General features: G+C 41.5%; 1 protein-coding gene across 5 annotated transcripts in view; it reads right to left on the reverse strand.

Annotated features, from left to right (window-relative positions):
• Positions 1-17,976, reverse strand: part of MAP4K4 (mitogen-activated protein kinase kinase kinase kinase 4) — a 194,852-nt gene that overhangs the window by 12,224 nt on the left and 164,652 nt on the right. For 4 of the 5 annotated variants that reach the window (XM_029937130.1, XM_029937128.1, XM_029937127.1 and 1 more), the window contains 9 exons: positions 16,640-16,791; positions 15,879-15,976; positions 15,086-15,094; positions 13,440-13,615; positions 12,785-12,905; positions 11,503-11,694; positions 9,321-9,438; positions 8,832-9,002; positions 2,233-2,376 (listed from right to left, as the gene is read on the reverse strand). In XM_029937130.1, the coding sequence (XP_029792990.1) occupies positions 2,233-2,376; positions 8,832-9,002; positions 9,321-9,438; positions 11,503-11,694; positions 12,785-12,905; positions 13,440-13,615; positions 15,086-15,094; positions 15,879-15,976; positions 16,640-16,791 (1,181 nt within the window). The remainder of the gene's footprint in view (positions 1-2,232; positions 2,377-8,831; positions 9,003-9,320; positions 9,439-11,502; positions 11,695-12,784; positions 12,906-13,439; positions 13,616-15,085; positions 15,095-15,878; positions 15,977-16,639; positions 16,792-17,976) is intronic. The other variant, XM_029937126.1, reaches the window with a different exon arrangement.

A 17,976-nucleotide genomic window follows, 5' to 3' on the forward strand; every position in this document is an offset into this window, starting at 1 on the left:
CAGGACAGTGCAATTAATCTATAATTGTGGATAATCATGTGTTTGTCAGAACCCACAGAACTGTTCAGCACAAAGGGTAAACCCTACCAGTAAGCTACAGACCTAAGTTAATAATAGCAATGTGTTAATACTAGATCATCAATTACAACAAATGTACTACATTAATAAGGAACATAGGGAAAACTGGAGGTGGAGGGGTAATATGGGAATTATCTACATTTTCTTTTCAACTTTTCTATAAACCTAAAGTGCTCTTAAAAAAAAAAAAAAACAAACATACAGCCAGATGCAAAAGAATACCTACCATTTTACCATTTACATGACTTTAGTTCAATGAAGGTAAAACCAATCTTAGGTATTTAAGGGCAGTGCTCCCCTCTGGGAACACTGGGGCAGTGACTGGGAGGCAGCAGAGTGGGGACTGCAGGGGGGCGCTTCTGAGCTGCTGGGGTTGTTCCATTTCTTCACCAGGGTATAGGTGCCACGTGGGTGGATTCCAACTGTGACAATTCACTGGGCTGTATACTTTTAATCTGTGCACTTTCCATATTACGTCTTATACTTCGACATAATCTTTTTAATGTTTTGAAGACTTTTGGAATGTAGGGAAATATTCAATAAAATATGTTAAATGGAAACAAAAACTATGTAGTTTTATGTATATAGTGTTCCATTTCCATATCATAATATATACTTATAATAATGAGGAGAAGGAAATATAAAAAAAAGTCAACATGAGTCGTCTCTGAGATAGGGTAACATTTTGTTTTACTCTTCCTAAATTGTTTCTCATTTTTGAAGCTTCCTACAATAAACATATGTTACTTTCATGATTGTAAAGAAAAAAAAACATTAAAAGCTACAAAAGAAGAAAAGAATACAGAAAAGTAGACCCAAAAAAGATTACTGGTGTCAGCTGATTAGTGATTCCCATAAATCTTGTTCAGTGAATCATAAAATGAAGTCTAAGCCATTTTTAGCAACATATTTATTTTTCCTCTAATTTTAAAACCTATTCCACATTAACACTCAAGTTGTAAATGGCTGTTTTCTCATTTAAGTATGAGATGGATGGCGAAAATTTTTGCATCTCAACAAACATCTTTTATTTATAACCAAAAGCCTATTTGAAAACTAAAATAACTGCAAGAGATGTTACATATAAACAAATAGAACAAGCCGGAGCTAGGAGATGATTAAATCAAACTGCTGTGAGTTATTATAAGACCTAAAGTGTTCCAATTTTGCATAGTCTTGACTCCAGCAATCATACAAATTACTAGGAAACATTATCTATGCATCATGGGCATGTATGCACAAAGGTTAAATAAACTACAAGATATATGTGAAAAATGTTTATGTGAGGGGGGGAAAAGGGATAAACTAAAAGATTTACAACACAATTTAGAATATCTATACAAGAAACATACAATATAAATGTTTATAAAGAAATGTTTAACGATACTGAAAGGGCAAGTACCTGACTTGGACAAACCAGAATGAACAGGCATACCCTAATCTCGGGACAGTGGTTACCAGGGGCAGCTGGAAGAGCAGGGGAGGAGGCTAACTGTGGATACAAAAGTGTACTTAACACCTGTTAAAACTAATCAGTACATGAGGTCATTATTGTGTTTTTATTCTCTAGTATTCTCTGTATGTTTGAAATGTATAACCCTTTAAATGCAGATTTCCCCCCTTTATGAGTGTATTTTGAGTGTGTGTATGCTTAAAAGATTAGAAGTTAAAACTAAAGTCAATAGGATCTCAGGATGATTTTACCTTTTATTTCTCCTACTTACTTTTCTAGTTTTTTTCCACAATGAACATATATTGCATAATTTATACTAAAAAAATACTCTAAGAAGCTTAGTAAGTGTTATCGGATGTAAAGAAAAGCCATAATACGGTACTTTGCCATGATGGCAGAGCACAGTTCCTTCCGCACGCGAGAGTCCTGTGGGTGGCCAGACACCAACTTCCAAGCCAGGGAAGCCACATTAATCCCATGAGCAATGGGACAGAGAGCGGTCGTGTGGCAGAGGGCCTAGAGAGCCTGTGCTCCTGTGCTTCTCAAGACCACTCTGCAGAAGACCGGCAGGTTCAGCATGCACATGGGGGTCACATCACCTTACCGTGAGAGACCATGCTGTGGCTGTACCTCAGTCAGCCATTCCTTCAAACCACGAGCTGATAGAAGTTTAGAGCCTGCTATATTAAATGAACACTTACCAGATATTGTCACCAAGACATTCAAGCCTTCAAGGACATCCATTTGCTGAAATCGTCTTCGGTTGATCAGAGGATATACCTTTCCTTGGCCACTTCTGTCCAGCAGCATCAGGCCACTCTCTGTACCCACTAACAAATTCACTCCTGTTTTAAGGATGTAGAAAGACCTGAATTATATGTTGTGCTTGGCAAACAGTCTAGTTGTAGGGAAAGGATAACACCAGCTATCTGGAAAAAGAGTGGTTTTTAAAGTCACCCACAAAAAAAAATGCTTAGAATAGATAGAGTTTAAAGTAACCAAATGGCAACAAATAACCACAGTGGAGTGAAGGTGAAATACTTATTTAAGTCTAAAAAAAGATATGAGAGGTCTGTTATCATGATCCCTTCATACTTCCTTTATCTGTCTTTATTTAGATTGGCAAACTTCTCACATGAGCTATAGCCACCTCACATCCTTACCAGTTTATGACCGATCCATCACACACCTATTAAGGTATTCTTAAAGACCATTCTCCATCATCATCAAGAAAGATACAATGTTTCTTAGGAATATTAAAATCCTGTGACCACCCCATGGGACCAGTCCTGGCATCTCTATTTGTTGCCACCGTCTTCCCCCTCTCCAGCTCCATTCAGATCCAGCTCCTTCCTGGTTTTCTCTGCAACCACCCCGCCTCTTTTAAACCTTCTCTGCTTCTTAAACACAAAAGACGTTTCCTTTGCTTTCTGTCTGCTGAAGGAGCAGCTCAGAACCATTAACTCCTAATTCTACACTCCACGTCCTGTAAATTTCTACTAAAACCAACTTCTCAACCTTTGTCATTTCTTTTAACAGCACCACCACCTGTTCCACACAACTAGCTAAACTGACCACCAGAACGAGAGAAAGCCTTCCTTTCCCTCTCCTCTGCTCTCACCTTACTTCCTCCTTGTAAATTATGGGTAGCGACTTCAACTCAGGTTGTTACACAACCTCCCTCTACATTCTCATGGCAGCAACCCAAACAATCCTCATCTTCTGACAATACTCATTAGGTCCTCTCACATCCTTCAAAACTACACACTCTATAGGAGAGTAACAAAAGCTCAACTTGGCATTCAAAACTCTCTGTACCTTGAGCCAACTTACTTCTCTTTATCACTCATTTCCTTAAATGCCTTGTTTCCTTGGCCTATAACCTTTCTTATCTAAACCAACTTTGTAACATGCAGCACAGATCACCTTATATTTCTACGGAATTGGCACATATATGTTTGCACTGATTCCCTAAACTGGACAATAAATTCACTGAGACAAGGAATAAAGTATTTGTACTTTTAAAAATCTGCTCAATCAATATTTTCTGGTAGATGGAATGATAGGGAAGAATACCATGTATTTCCTGAACCACATGATTCATGTTGTATTAAACAGGAACACACAAAGACACACAGACATATGCACGCGCGTGCATGTTCACTCACACACACACATACACACCCTATTTCCAGAAAACTTCAAATAAACAACTGTGAAGGCAACAAGGAAATCCCCCCAGCCCTCGCTCAGCTCTGTGCACGTTCCATACTGAGCAGGTGAAACCCAAGACTTGGAGGACAATATCTATACCCAAGCAATCCTTGTGAGGAAACAGGACACACCTTTTGGGGGAGCAGGGCAGGGGGGGGGGGAAGCTGGGGAAACTGGAATTCACATTTGTAGTTACTATCACACTGCCATTCAAATGCAAATAAGAACTCCGACTAACACTTGGGCGTGTAAGGCTCCCAAGGACAACAGTTACAAATGTGCTGAAACACTGTAGGCTCTCAACTAACACAACACTATTCCTAGAATCCTCAAAAAATGTAAGATGTGTAAAAAGGTCTTCATGAATTCTAGACATCTTAGTTGCTGATAACAGTGTGACCTGAGAAAAGCCTCCATTAAAAACCTATTAGGCATATGATGCAAGTTTCCACCTTGTCCTTGCAGAAACAGCGGTGTGGTTCACCAGAGCATCCTTGTATGTGCTGCCCCCAAATCACAGGTGCTTTCCATCTACTATGACTGTAACGAGAGCTTGTTAGAATCTGCCCTACTGTGAAATAGCTTCAGAAAATTTGAGGGAAGAAAAACCTGAGTATTCACTACCCATTAAGAGTAACCACTAAGTAAACAAAACTCTCAAAGTATGGTCATTTGAAGAGCATAAGGAAAAGGCATATGGCTTCGTCTATTACTTATCAAGGTTTTTAGAATGTGCCATCCAGACCAGCCTTGTCCAACAGAACTTTCTATCTTGATGTCCAATGTGTTAGTCAATGGCCACATGTGGCCACAAGCACTTGAAACATGACTGGTGCAACTGAGGAGCTGAGGTTTCCATTTTAATTCACGTAAATTTAAACAAACAGCCAAGTGAAGCTAGTGGCTGCTGTAACAGCCAGGGCGGCTGTGGCTGATACTGCCAGTCATCCATCAGGCAACACTGCGGCTCTGAATGAGGGCTCGCGGTCTTACCTTTTCTAAGGCTTATAAGCCATTATGTTTTTCCATGAAAAGGTTTTTTAATTTTGTTTTTAACGTTTATTCATTTTTGAGAGAGAGAGAGAGAGAGAGACAGCGTGAGTGGGGGAGGGCCAGAGAGAAAGGGAGGCACAGAATCCAAAGCAGGCTCTAGGCTCTGTGCTGACAGATGTGGGGCCTGAGCCCACGAACCGTGAGATCATGACCTGAGCCGAAGTTGGGCACTTAACCGACTGAGCCGCCCACGTGCCCCGAAAAAGTTTTTTAAAGATGATACACACCAGGTAATTATTTAACGCTAAGAAAAAAAACACTGTCCAATTTAAAAACACATTTACCATCACTGCAAGAAAAATTAATGCTTATGTAATGATCCACTCGTTTTCATACAATTTTACTTTTGAGGTTCACCATTTTGTGGTGACTATCTACCTATCAATGTAGAACTATAGACATTATTCTTAGTGTTTTCCCTCCACATACCTACGTGAGATAATTCTAACTGGCTTCACAGTTATTTGCAGCAGAAAAACAAAACATTAACTGACAGAGCTATTTCCAGATAGAGTCCATTCCAAAGATTTCCATTTTATGTAATATTTCAATATTTTCCCAGTTTTCAACATCAAGTAGCTGAAAGATCCATATCAAAAATCTGGTAATAGCAACCCAAAATATGAGCTTCTGAAATCTACTATTTGTGGTTTCCAAAAACAAATAGCATCTAAACATCAAACAAGATTTTACAGTAAGAAACAATAAAAGAATAAAAGACAAAATGGAAATCTTTTCATAAACACAAAAAATGCAGAGACTTTGGCACTTATACTCTACCTTATAATTTTCCATTATGTATTTCCAAGAGCTATGTAATTCTGTACAGTACTGAGTGTTAGTACTCAGAGGAATATTGACAGTTACTGGAAAATAACCACCTTGGAAATTATGGGCCCACGAAAAAAATTAAGTTGCATGCTATAATAACCTTTTATAAATATACTTTTTAAACCTTTCAACTGTTAGATATAAATTAAACTTTAAACACTAATTGCTCAAAGGCAAGCTATATTAGGAACTGTGACTGGATTCATAGGAATCTGGTTTAAGTTGGTGGGAAAAGTGGCTTTTAGCTCTATAATGTGTGATTTAAAGTTTCTTTTAAATCCTAAGATAATATCATAAGCAACACTCTGTAGTAAACTGCAAACAGTTTAATATTAAGGATGGGAACAGGGGCCTCTCTGGAGGGCCCAGTCTATAGACAAGCGACTCTTGATGTTGGAGTTGTAGGTTTGAGCCCCGCATTAGGTGTAGAGATTACTTTAAAAAAAAAAAAAATTAAAAAGAGAAAGAAAGAAAAAGAAAGAGTGGGAACAATCATGTTCAAAACACGTGTTAAAATAATCTTGGCTGTGAACAGGAAAACTGTCTTATTACAAAAATATAATAAATAGGTAATAGCATCTTGCAAGGGAAAATCAATTATATGAAATGATTAAAAAAGAATGCTTGAAGCTAGCACTTTCTTTTTTTAATTTCTGGGTTTTTTTTTTAAATGTTTTTTATTTATTTTTGAGAGACAGAGAGAGACAGTGCGAGCAGGGGAGGGTCAGAGAGAAAGGGAGTTACAGAATCTGAACCAGGCTCCAGGCTCTGAGCTAGCTGTCAGCACAGAGCCTGACGTGGGGCTTGAACCCACGAACGTGAGATCATGCCCTGAGCCGAAGCCGGTCGCTTAACCGACTGAGCCACCTAGGCGCCCCTAATTTCTGTTTTAAAGTTTATCTGTTATGAGAGAAAGTGAGCAAGGGAGGAACAGAAGGAGAAGGAAGAGAATGCCAAGCAGGTCCCGTGGTATCAGTGCAGAGCTCGACATGGGGCTCCATCCCATGAACTGTGAGATCATGACCTAAGCCAAAACCAAGAGTAGGGTGCTTAACTGACAAAACACCCAGGTCCCCTGAGGCTAGCATGTTCTAAAAAGACACACAAAAAGCCAGTCTAACCTATCTAACACTGGTCAGTAGACCTTCAATGCATCACTGTCACCATTTCAAAGTAATACGCTCGTGTCCTCTTTCTCCCCTTGTCGGGTTACTAATCTCACAGTACATGTCTTAACTTTTCTGGGTCTAAGTCTTTAAAAGCCTTATTTTTACCTTATTTTTTAGCTTAGCTATCATAGGCAGTTAAGGGAAACCCACCACTGATGTGCCCTGAGCAAAGGAACAACTCAAATACATGGATTTATAGAAATGCATTTCAGCTTTAAGTCATTTTGCCTATCTCTCCATTCCACATACTGATAAAATGGAAAGTTCTACCACATTTTTAAAACCCCAAGCTCAAGATACTCTCTTATTCTCTGGGGTATTAATGAAGTTAATTAGGAAGAAGGAGGATTTTTGTTAAATCAGTTAATGGCACAGAATAGGGTCCAGCACTTTGTAGGACATTAGTGTAAAATCAGTAAGACTGCTACCAAGTACGAACGTTGTAGGTATAGGTAAAAATTATTTCACCAATTTCAAAAGCATTAACTTACTTAACACTATTTCTACACTAAGTATAGTTAATTCTTTTTTTTTTTAATGTTTTATTTATTTTTCAGAGAGAGAGTATGAGCAGGGGAGGGTGAGAGAGACAGAGGGAAACACAGAATGCGAAGACAGCTCCAGGCTCTGAGCTGTCAGCCCAGAGCCCAACATGGGGCTCGAACCCATGAATTATGAATCATGACCTGAGCCAAAATCAGACACTTAGCCGACTGAGCCACCCAGGCACCTCATACACTAAGTATAATGTGATCAATTTTGATGATATACACACCCTCACAAAAGGCCTTTAAGAAGAACAAACAGTGGAAGTCAACTCCGTGAGGTGGTCACAACTGGCATTCATGGAGCAGCACTAATAGTGCCACAGGGTGACAGTGCTGTGCCAGCAGCTTTCACATAACCTTCGTAACCCCCTTCATGTGGCTACTGTTACCTTTACCTACAAGGTTAATACAGAAAAGACCTTCTGATCTAGGGGACTTGAGACTCAGTGGTGACAAGAACAGAAACCCAGAACTCAGAGAGTGAAAGAGAAAGCAGGTGTGTCTCCAAAGGGGCAGGGGAGGAGCCAACAGACAGACGTGCTGTGCACTCAAACCAAAATGGTCTCCTGTCCACTTACACTTGTAGCATCAAGGGAAGGAGAAACTGTTCTGATTAGAAATAGGGTCCCTGCTAAAAACAGATTTGGGGGTTCAGGCAGGAGGAGAACACAAACAGAGCATGGGACCAGAAGACAAGTTAAGGACAAGAGCAGAGTCTATCTGTGGGAGCGAGGTAGATGTTGACAGAGGACCGCTTCAGAATGCAAGAGGACGTAGTCCGTGTGTGGCAGATTCAGCCTCTCGTGGCATCTTAGGTTGTGAACATGTTACACCAGGAGTGCAGAGATGCAACAGGGAAAGTCAGTGCAACAGTCCCCTTCTGCAGACTCGGCCAGTGGAAAACTGCTTTTAAAAGCTTCATTCCCATGTTAGGCCCAAGTCTTGAAGAACAGAGAAAAACCATTAAGCTGCAATCCAACAAATTTCTTCATTCTCCCTATAAATAAGGACCAAATCGAATGTCTTTCTCATCTTTCTACTTTTTTCTTTACACGAAGAAATAGGAGCTTAGCCACTGACTGAGACAAGTTCGTGCACACACACGTGCCTGCACCATCCTACAGGAGACGGCGGCGAGCGTGGGCATCACAGAAGTCTTCTTACCAGGGGCGCCTGGGGTGCTCAGATGGTTCAGAGTGTGACTCTTGATATTAGCTCAGGTTGTGATCTCATGGCTGTGAGATCGAGCCCTGCCATCCAGCTCCATGCAGAGCCTGCCTGGGAGTATCTGTCTCCCTTAGCCCCTCTCTGTCTCAAAATAAATACATTAATAAACATAAAAAAAATTTTTTCCAACTTATCTGTCAACACCCTCTAAAAACTCCCCAAACTATCCAAAACAGTACTTCCCTAAAAAGACCAGTCCACCCTTCAGAAGTAAAAAAAAATCAATAAATACAGTCATAGTAGCAGTACAATACCTACCCCATAAGGCAGCACACAGAATCTCGGAGTTAAACCTCTTCTTATATTTACGAATCTCTGGGGTGTCACTCTGTGGCCTAGTGTTGGTGGGATTCACATTGACCACTGAACCTTTCCGGGTAGGATCCTGCCTTATGGCTTCTGGTCTCATCCCATCACAGGAAAATCCCACTAGAACACAGTACATTTGATATTATTTTCTGTACACACAAACAGTGAGCTTGCCTCCCTCCCCTGCTACACCTCAGTAAATATTCACATGTTATAACCAACTCTTTGTCAAGGAAAAGAAATTTGTAAGAAATGTATATGGGAAAAGGAAACTGCGCGGCTCATTGCAAATATGACGATGCCAGCAGGATGGGTGTCTCTGTGCCCGATGCCTGTGCCTGCAAGCGACCGCCATGCCATGCCTAAGCCGTCAGAAAGCCCAGCACAGAGGGACCAAGTCCTGTTTGTCAGCTGCTGTCTTGCTGCTCCTTTACTTACCCACAGAAGTCACTGTTGTCCCACTAGATGGAGAAATCTGTAGTAATCTGGGGTCTATAAAAGGTGTAAAGGAGGAGGAAGATTTGTGTTTCTGGAGTGTGCTACTAGCGGACTGAGTCTGCAATGTAAATTTCAAGTTTATTAATACAAATGACATTAAGAAGATGAACATACAACATTTCAATCCACTTCTATACTGCCCGATTTCCCACTTGGAAGGCCGATCCCTCCTGCTTCACTCCCCCCAAATGCTCTCAGGGGTGCCACCGCATGTGTACAACACACCCCAACAATAGGCTGTTCGCCTTGGAACCACCAAGAGCTACATCTCTCTTCAGAAGTATTGTTCATCTAAGACAGGAATGCTGTGCACTACCAACAAAATTTGTAGTTCATGCTCCAAGTTTCTAAATAAATAATTATAATAAAAACTCCTGAAGGACAGGTTAAAATGTCTATCTCAATTAATCAGTTTCTGACTTTATTCTTCTGGCTAAAAAAAGGCCAATTAATCTATGTCGGAATACTGGCAGATCTTTACTTTGCATTATTCATTTTAAAGTGAGCCTCATGCCAGAAAGCTACAGAAGCTTTGGCCACCTCCGATTTAGGTGCGTCATCAGTAAACCCATATCAAACAGGGACTCATTAGTGAAAGGTGCAAACAACAAGATACTGCACATACTTTTGCTCTTTTAGGAACACTAGTGTTTTGGTTAATAGTGTAACTTAAGACCAAAAAAAAATAACAAAACACAAAGAAAGTGAAACAAATTGTTAAGTGAAAATGTAATGACAATTAAAAACAAAACAAACGGAAAAATAAACTTGCCAGTTTAGTGAGTTAAGGGTTATAGTAAATATTGGACATCAGAGCAAAATGGAGCAAAGTTTAAATATAAATATAAGGAGAAATGTGAGTTGAGTGTAGGTGGGATATATCGCTGGAGAAAAAGAACACTTCTGATCAAGTGCTTTAGTCCTGACACCGTTCGCCCTCCATGGGCAGCTGAGCATCACCATGCCCTAGAGCTCCAGCCCGCCTCGGCTCCCAGGCTCTCTCCTCCCACGGACACAGCTGCCTGCTGGCAAGCTTCCCGCCCTATCCATGACCAACGGCCCATCCATCTGATGGCCAACCTGATGCAAGCCCACCTTGGAAGCAGTTGACTTGGCCCTGTTCCTCAGGGGGGGAGGATTATTCTGATTCTTTCTAACAAGGGAACCAAAATAGGAGCAGGGAGAGACAGGCTGGCGGTTAAATATTTACATTAACAAGATTGGCTGAAGCTACGTGCCACTCTCAACCTCCTTTCAACCATTAGACAAATGTATTTAAATCAAACCTCCCAAGAAATCAAACCACTTGTTTAATTTAGTACAGGGTGCTAGAAGTGGACTATGTCACTGCGCTTGGGGCATAATCTTGTTCCAAAGAGCAAAACATCACCCAACTAGCACCCAGACTGAGCACCACAGCCAAGCCTTCAAAAGAGCACACCAGATTTCCCATTCAAAAATTTACATAAAGCATGCTCAGACCTTTGCTCTTCTTAACATTCTAATTTTCTATATTTCCCTAAGAATCATTTGGCCATTTCTTAAACTCTATGTGAAGGTGAATTTCAAGGAAAGACGTCCTTTTAACAGGGCTGGTGAATAAAAATGAGTAACCAACCACCGATCTCCCCCCATCAAAAACAAAAAGGAACCCAGCCCTGTTTGAAGGAGATTCCTATATAGGATAACATGTGTGTCCAGATCAAGGCCAAGACTGCTTAACCAAATTTTTCTATATTTTACTTATCAGATAAAAGGAATGAAAAAGGCAGATTCCACAAATGACTACAAGAATTTCATGCCAAATACATATGAATCTGAGAACACAGCAATTTTATTTAGACTTAAAAAAATAAACTCAATAAAGAAAGCCATGCAACTACACTCATCTAGAGAAAAGTAAACAGTGAGCTGGCAAGTTGGAGGGACATTGATCTAGGGTTAAGGGATTTGTATGCAGATCTGAAACATGTTACTTGGGGTTGGGGAGAAGGGTAGGTGACAGAAGAAAGCAGGGGGAAGGGAGGGGTGAGGGGTGTGGGAAAGGGCTCCTCTGCAAACTAGCTACTAGGCAGTGCTGGTCAAACCCTGCGAAAGCAGCCAGCTGTGGTGCGAGACATACCTCATTAGTAGTGAGCTTGTCCTGGGGTGTCTGTGGGGACATGGTGGGTGTCGGCTGGCTGGAGGATGGGGAGGAAGAGGTGGAGGAAGTGGAGGAGGAATGGCTTTGCTGTAAGAGATCTGGCAAGAGGTGAATGCGACCGGCAAAGCCATTGCTCTCATGATGGCTGGCGCGCTTTTGGTCAACTGTACTCTGTAGAAAAAACAGGCACACTCGTCTCGCTCAAGCGCTGCTGAAATTCCCTATGACCCTACTGATAACTGACCTAACGGTGCCGTGGGGACTTTTCAAACTCTGTTAATTTATCAAAGAAAGACCGGAGGAAACTGGCCGGGATTGTTCACACTTCCTCACCGAATGCCTACACTGAGCCCACGGAATTCAAAGTACCTTATCTGGTGGCCGAGGGACTTGTGCGGTGACTGCTTAATTGGTTTATCCGCCACGCTAGCTGTTGTTACCAAAACTACTAGCCTTTTTTTTTTCTTTAAAAATCTTTCTATCTAAAATTCTAGAGAGTACCCTGTCGCTTCTTTGAATCCTGGGTTTTTCTGCGTTCTTCCCACCTTCCATTCGAATGCATTGCCATTGCATGAAACACACTCAGGAAAAGTCCAAAAACACTAGAAAAGCGCCTGTTCTACGTCATGGAAAGAGCATCACTTCTCTGTCTTCTAAGCTAAGAGATAAACAGACAGTTGTAGAACTGAGTAACCCGAACTGAGCACATCAGGGTGGTACACTTTTAATACTCAACAAGTAAGGAAACTAACGTTTTGGAACACACAAGAGAGGCCTCCTAACCCTTTTGCTCCACGAGGCCCTCCTGTGACTGAGGAGGCTCATTCGCTCTTCAACTGCTCCTGCCCAAGGGCTGCTCCTGCCGAGCCCTGCAGACGCCCAGAGCCTGGAGCGCTCTGCAGAACCCCTGCGGCTGCCCTGCTCCAGCCCGGCATCTGCCTCCTTGCCCTGCAAACTTACTGAAGGACTCCCTGTGGCTTTTCTACTGCTCAGACACAGACTGTGAGAATCGGCGTGGTGCTTGAATGAGGGCTGCTGCAAAACATGCAGAGGAGCAGCAATGTGGGGTGGAAGACCACTAGCTACCTTCTTGGCATGCAGCACACACCTGCCTCCCTAGCCCCCGACACTCTACCCTCTGGGTCTTGTTAACATGAAAACAGATGATGATGTAGAAACAGCATGAGTGAGTGAATGAGCAAGTGGGTTAATGACTACAGGAGAAGCTCTGCCTCTAACAACAAAGAGAAGACACAGGTACCTGGCGGACAATGAGAGTGCCCTCCTTGGATGGGGTCATGGCTGGTTCACTCTCTACATCATCATGGACAATCATGGTTTTCACAGATTCTGTTTCACCATTGCTCAAATTCAGAGATGACCTATTGAAACAAAATTCAGAAATGAAGGGCCATAATAATCCTGTGAGTCAAGAACATCCTGGGTAAGATTTTTTACCTTCGCAAAGGTGTAAGGTGAGATCAGCCTACAGATCTAGTTTCCTCAAGGAAAATAAATGCTTAGCTTTTCCATTTCAACAAAGACCTTCCTGCCAGTATCGTCTGTTTCTGAGTAAAAAATTTAGAATGAATTCTTGAGTAAAAAATTTAGAATGAATTTTTATGGTTAACGTGGTTCAACCCTTTTGTCATACCATCAAATTAAATATAAAATACGGTATACGCTGGGTCCTGGGGAGAGGCACTGATGCATGTGCGCGCACACGCACACAGACACACAGACACACACAGACACACACACAGAAGGGCGAAAGCATGAAGGCTGTCTGCTGTTGAATCCAGGAGAACTAAATGGCCATAGAATCAGGATAAGTATAGAAAACAACTGTGTGTTCCAAATGGAAAGAAAGCTCAGTGGAGATACTCTCAGCTCTCTAAAATACACCCAGGACTGACGCTGCTCTGGTGTCCTCTGGTCCAGAGGTGGGCTCCTCGGCCCCTTCTTGTTCTGCATCATCATCTTCCTCATCTGTTGTCCCTGACTCTTCACTGGATGAGGAGTAGTCTGTCACTTTGTGTGGCGGTCGCACATCTTCCACCGCTCGAAGTTCTTTGGCCAGGGCAGTCAAATCCTAATGCATTGGACAAAAAAGAGAATAAGGCAAAAAGGCGCACACAGAGGGCAGTGGAAGGAAAACAGTAATTAGGAGACATCCTTCATTTTAACTACTGATAAGATAGCCACAACATCAGTTTTGTAATATTTACCAGTATAATTACTAGGAAGGTGAGCTCGAGCTTTTGATAGAAAAGATTAAAAAAAAAGTTAAAAGATAAAAAAAAAGCTAAAGATGTTGCACACAGTTCAAATCTCACAATAAAAAAACAATCTGCTTACAATAAGGTAATAGTGTTTTTAAAAAAACCCTAACATTGAGGTGCTTGGGTGGCTCAGTTGGTTAAGCATCTGACTTTGGCTCCGGTCATGATCTCACAGTCCGTGGATTCGAGCCCTGTGTCAGGCTCTGTGCTGACAGTTCAGGGCCTGGAGCCACGTCAGATTCTGTGTCTCCCTCTCTCTTTGCCCCTCATCCACCCAGTCTCTGTCTCTCTCTCTCAAATAAAATAAAGACATTAAAAAAATATTTTAAAAACCCTAACAAAATTCTACATCAGCAAGTGTGTGAAGGCAAATCCTTGGAGTTCTGCCCATATAACAAAGTCTTCTCTCAAGAAGACTATCCAAAAAGCAAGATTTTAGTTTAAAAAGGCTGACTGAAAGTTTTTATTTGCTGAACTCATTATTTTTAACTCTACCTTTTATTTTTAACAATTTCAAAGCTATGAAAAGGGACTACACTATTCATAGCTCCCTTCACAGAGTGTTAACAACTTGCCACATTCCTAAGAAGGTCCATAGCGCAGTGAGAAAGTGGTGGCAGCGCGTGCGCGGCTGTGGGCAGGAGGGGAGAGGCACGCCTTCCAGGCGCCGCTTACCCCACACATCCCAGCAACATGCCAACAAGTATGAACACAGACGGAACGGAAACCCATGTTAAAAGACATTGCTCAAAAGGAGCTTCATTTCCCTTTACTCTTCCATGCTGAGGTATTTTAATACTCAATTATCCAAATATAATCTTCAAGCGTGATTACTACTTATACTCTACATTTTCATATAAAAATCTAAGGTTTCTACTTGGGAATTAGATTTGGAAGTAATGGCTTTTTTTAAAGGCAGGCTGTGTAGTCACTTTTCCTTTTCCTTTTTAGCAGTTCCATCTGAGTTTCCTCCTCCACAGGTGAGAATACCTTGCTCTTTTTTTGAGCTTAAACACCTGAAGTAACTGTGTATTGACCTTGAGTCTTACTGTTTCATGTAGCTTTTTAAGAAGTTATTTTTAGAAGCTGTATTTAATAATAAATGTATGCAGTAAATTCTGTGTTAAAAAGATAAAGCAGAAATCTAGGACTTTTGAGTTCTAGAAAAGAAGAGAAAGGCAAGCTGAGGGAGGAAAGGAAATGTAGACGGATTATAAGCGAAACTGAAGAGGCAGCTGGAATGTCGTTCTGCTACAGAACGTTTCAGAGACGGGGCTTACCACTTCACCCTTCGGTGCAGCAGCAGTTTCAGTGAGTCGGAGAAGCCGTCAGTGATGAAGAATGCACAGCACAAGGAAGCACGGGAGAAAGGGGAGTGAGGGAAGTACAGAAATCAATTCAAGCAAGAAATCAAAATTCCAAAAGGCTTAAAATCCCACAATGAGCACAGTTACATGGTCAGTTAATGCAACAAGGATTAAAGGCCAAATATGAGGAAGTCACAACTGTCATTCCTGGTATCAAAAGGCAGGATTTAAATAATAGGTGAACTGAAGAAGGTAACGTAAAATAGTTACTGTAAAGGCCAGTTTTAGGGCACCTAGGTGGCTGGGTTGTTTAAGCATCCCACACTTTCAGACGACACTTTCGGATTTCAGTTCAGGTCATGATCCCAGGGTCAGGGGATTGAGCCCCGCATTCGGCTCTGCACTGAATGTGGTACCTCCTTGAGATCCTCTCTCTCTCTCTCTGCCATTCCCACTCAAAATAAATTAAAAAGAAAAATTTAAAGCAATTTGGTAAATGCCCAACTCATCAAGAATAGGTTAATGATGAGCAAAGAGGTAAAAATAAAAAGGCTTTTCTTCCTTTTGTACTTTTTGAGAAAAAAGCACACCCGTATAGTGGCGGGGGTGTGATGATGCACAAATGTGTAGGAGAACATGGCACTCCTTCTAAGTCCTCAAATCTGTTAGGGGCCCCCCAAAAAGGACTGTAGGCCTCTTAACCACATATTTTTAAGAGAGTCACTCAATCTTTGAATAAGTAAGATTGATTTTGTAGAATTCTTACAGCAGGCTTGAGAGGTCTAAAAACTTCCTTCTTATCTTCAGATTTTTTCACTGCATTTTCGAGGCGCTGAGATGGAGAGCCTTCAGATTTGGATGATGCTGTGAAATTCAAGAGACAAGATAGGCAGAAATGGATAAACACAGAGAAGTGGATCACATAAAGCTGACCCAGCCCACCCAGTCTTTGTCTCTCTCGCCTCCCCCTCCCACCCACTTCTGCTGGCCCCACTCACAGCAGGCCTTCCTCACACACAGACTTGACTCTGCTTAACATGTATTCATAACATGACATAACTTGTTACGTTATGTCAAGAATATACTAGAGGGAACTTTCATTAACTTAATATTTTGACAGTTAAAATAACCAATAATGATGACAGCATGGATGGGAGTCTACATTCAAAGAAGTGGGTTCAAATCCCAGCTCGGACATTTAGCTAATCATCTTGGACAAGTTATCAATCTCACTAAATTGCAGTTGTTTTAATCTGTAAAATGGAGACACAATACATCTCTCTCTCTCTCAGGGTTATTTTAAGGATTAACTGAGATAACGCATATAAAGTGCTCACAGCGTGAGGCATGTGTAAGCTCTCAAAAGTGAACTCTTTATTATTAAAATTATGGTATCATTAGCAACCTATACTGAAACACTGTTTTGTGATGTGCAGCTATGAAAAAACCACTGGCCTTTTTGCATGATCAAAATCTATCATAGCCCAATACTGTTAATGAGGGAAGGGAAAACCAAAGGCATCCTACATCTCACTCTGAAGCGCTCCCCAGAGCCACTCTGAGACCCAGGGTGGGACCCAGGCTGGGATCCTGAGTTGCTGGACCCCGAGGAGCTGCCGCTGCCAGGCCGGGGCACCAGCTTCTCCACTCGCTCCCACAGCAGCCTGGGCTCAATACTGCTGTTAGAAAAGAAGAGAGAATAGTGAATGCATTATCCCAAGATCAAATTATAAACATATGCATGATATGTCCATTGATGTCTTTGAAGTGTAGGTATGATGAGAAAAAAAATGGCAACATTGAACATTTAAACAGCATTTAACATTGAATTCACCAAAAGTTAATTACGTTATTTGTGGATTTTACCTCAGATACCCCTTTTCAAATTCAAGTATAGCTGACACACATTACACTGGTTTGGGGGATACAAAGCACCTCAGAGAATCTTACATCAAAAATGTGAAGGAACAGGCTACCATCAGCAGACCCCACATCTTCATTATAACTGACAAGAAATGCTACTGTTCAGTCTAAGAGTGTTACTACTTCTGTCACAGCTACAAACTCAGTTTCTTATTATAAAAAAATTCTACTTGTATAATCACACACAAAATTATGTCATTCTCATAGTCCATCAATGCCTTCAAGAGCCAACACTTATGCAACAAACTCCTCTGGATGGGCTGTGTTAGAAATGTGGCAGAGAGCACAGGCAGTGCCGGACCCTGGCCACAGATGCAGTCAGAGAACAAGTTTGCTAGATTACAATTAATACACAGACTTAGTCACAGGAGAATCCCACAGGCCTGATCATAAGGACGAAGAAGGCTCTCTGCAGCTTCTGGCCCATTATCCATCTTAGCACTTCAAGTCCTAAAAGGCTCCATGTGCAGAAGGCTGACTTCCAAGGTTTAGCGATGATCAAGCACCAAATCGTCAACATAGTGCCCTTCTCTTTGCTTAGGATGGCAGGGGCCAATGGAAATCAGGGAGAGGGTGGAAATACTCCGTAGCTGAGTAGTATGACATGATAGCCATACCTGCATGTGGCTACTGAGCATGTGAAATGGGACCAGCATTGCTAAGGAAGGTAACTTTTAATTTTATTGAATTTTAATTAAGTTAAATTCAAATTTAAATAGCTGTTCAGCTATTTTAAAAAGCAGAACAGCTCTACAACCTAAAAATGTTATTTAGTTAACGCACTAGTTTATTATAGGCTGCAAGTCAAACCTGGACTTTCCTTAGTTTGTGATTTCCAGACCACTCCCAAGGCATGAGGACATCCTTTAGAGGATAAACTCCCTCAGGTTACAGTTCTCACAGGCTTCTCTGCCTTTCCTTCCACTTCTCTTACACAGACA

This window comes from Suricata suricatta, chromosome 4, assembly GCF_006229205.1.
Source record: "Suricata suricatta isolate VVHF042 chromosome 4, meerkat_22Aug2017_6uvM2_HiC, whole genome shotgun sequence".
NCBI lineage: Eukaryota > Metazoa > Chordata > Mammalia > Carnivora > Herpestidae > Suricata > Suricata suricatta.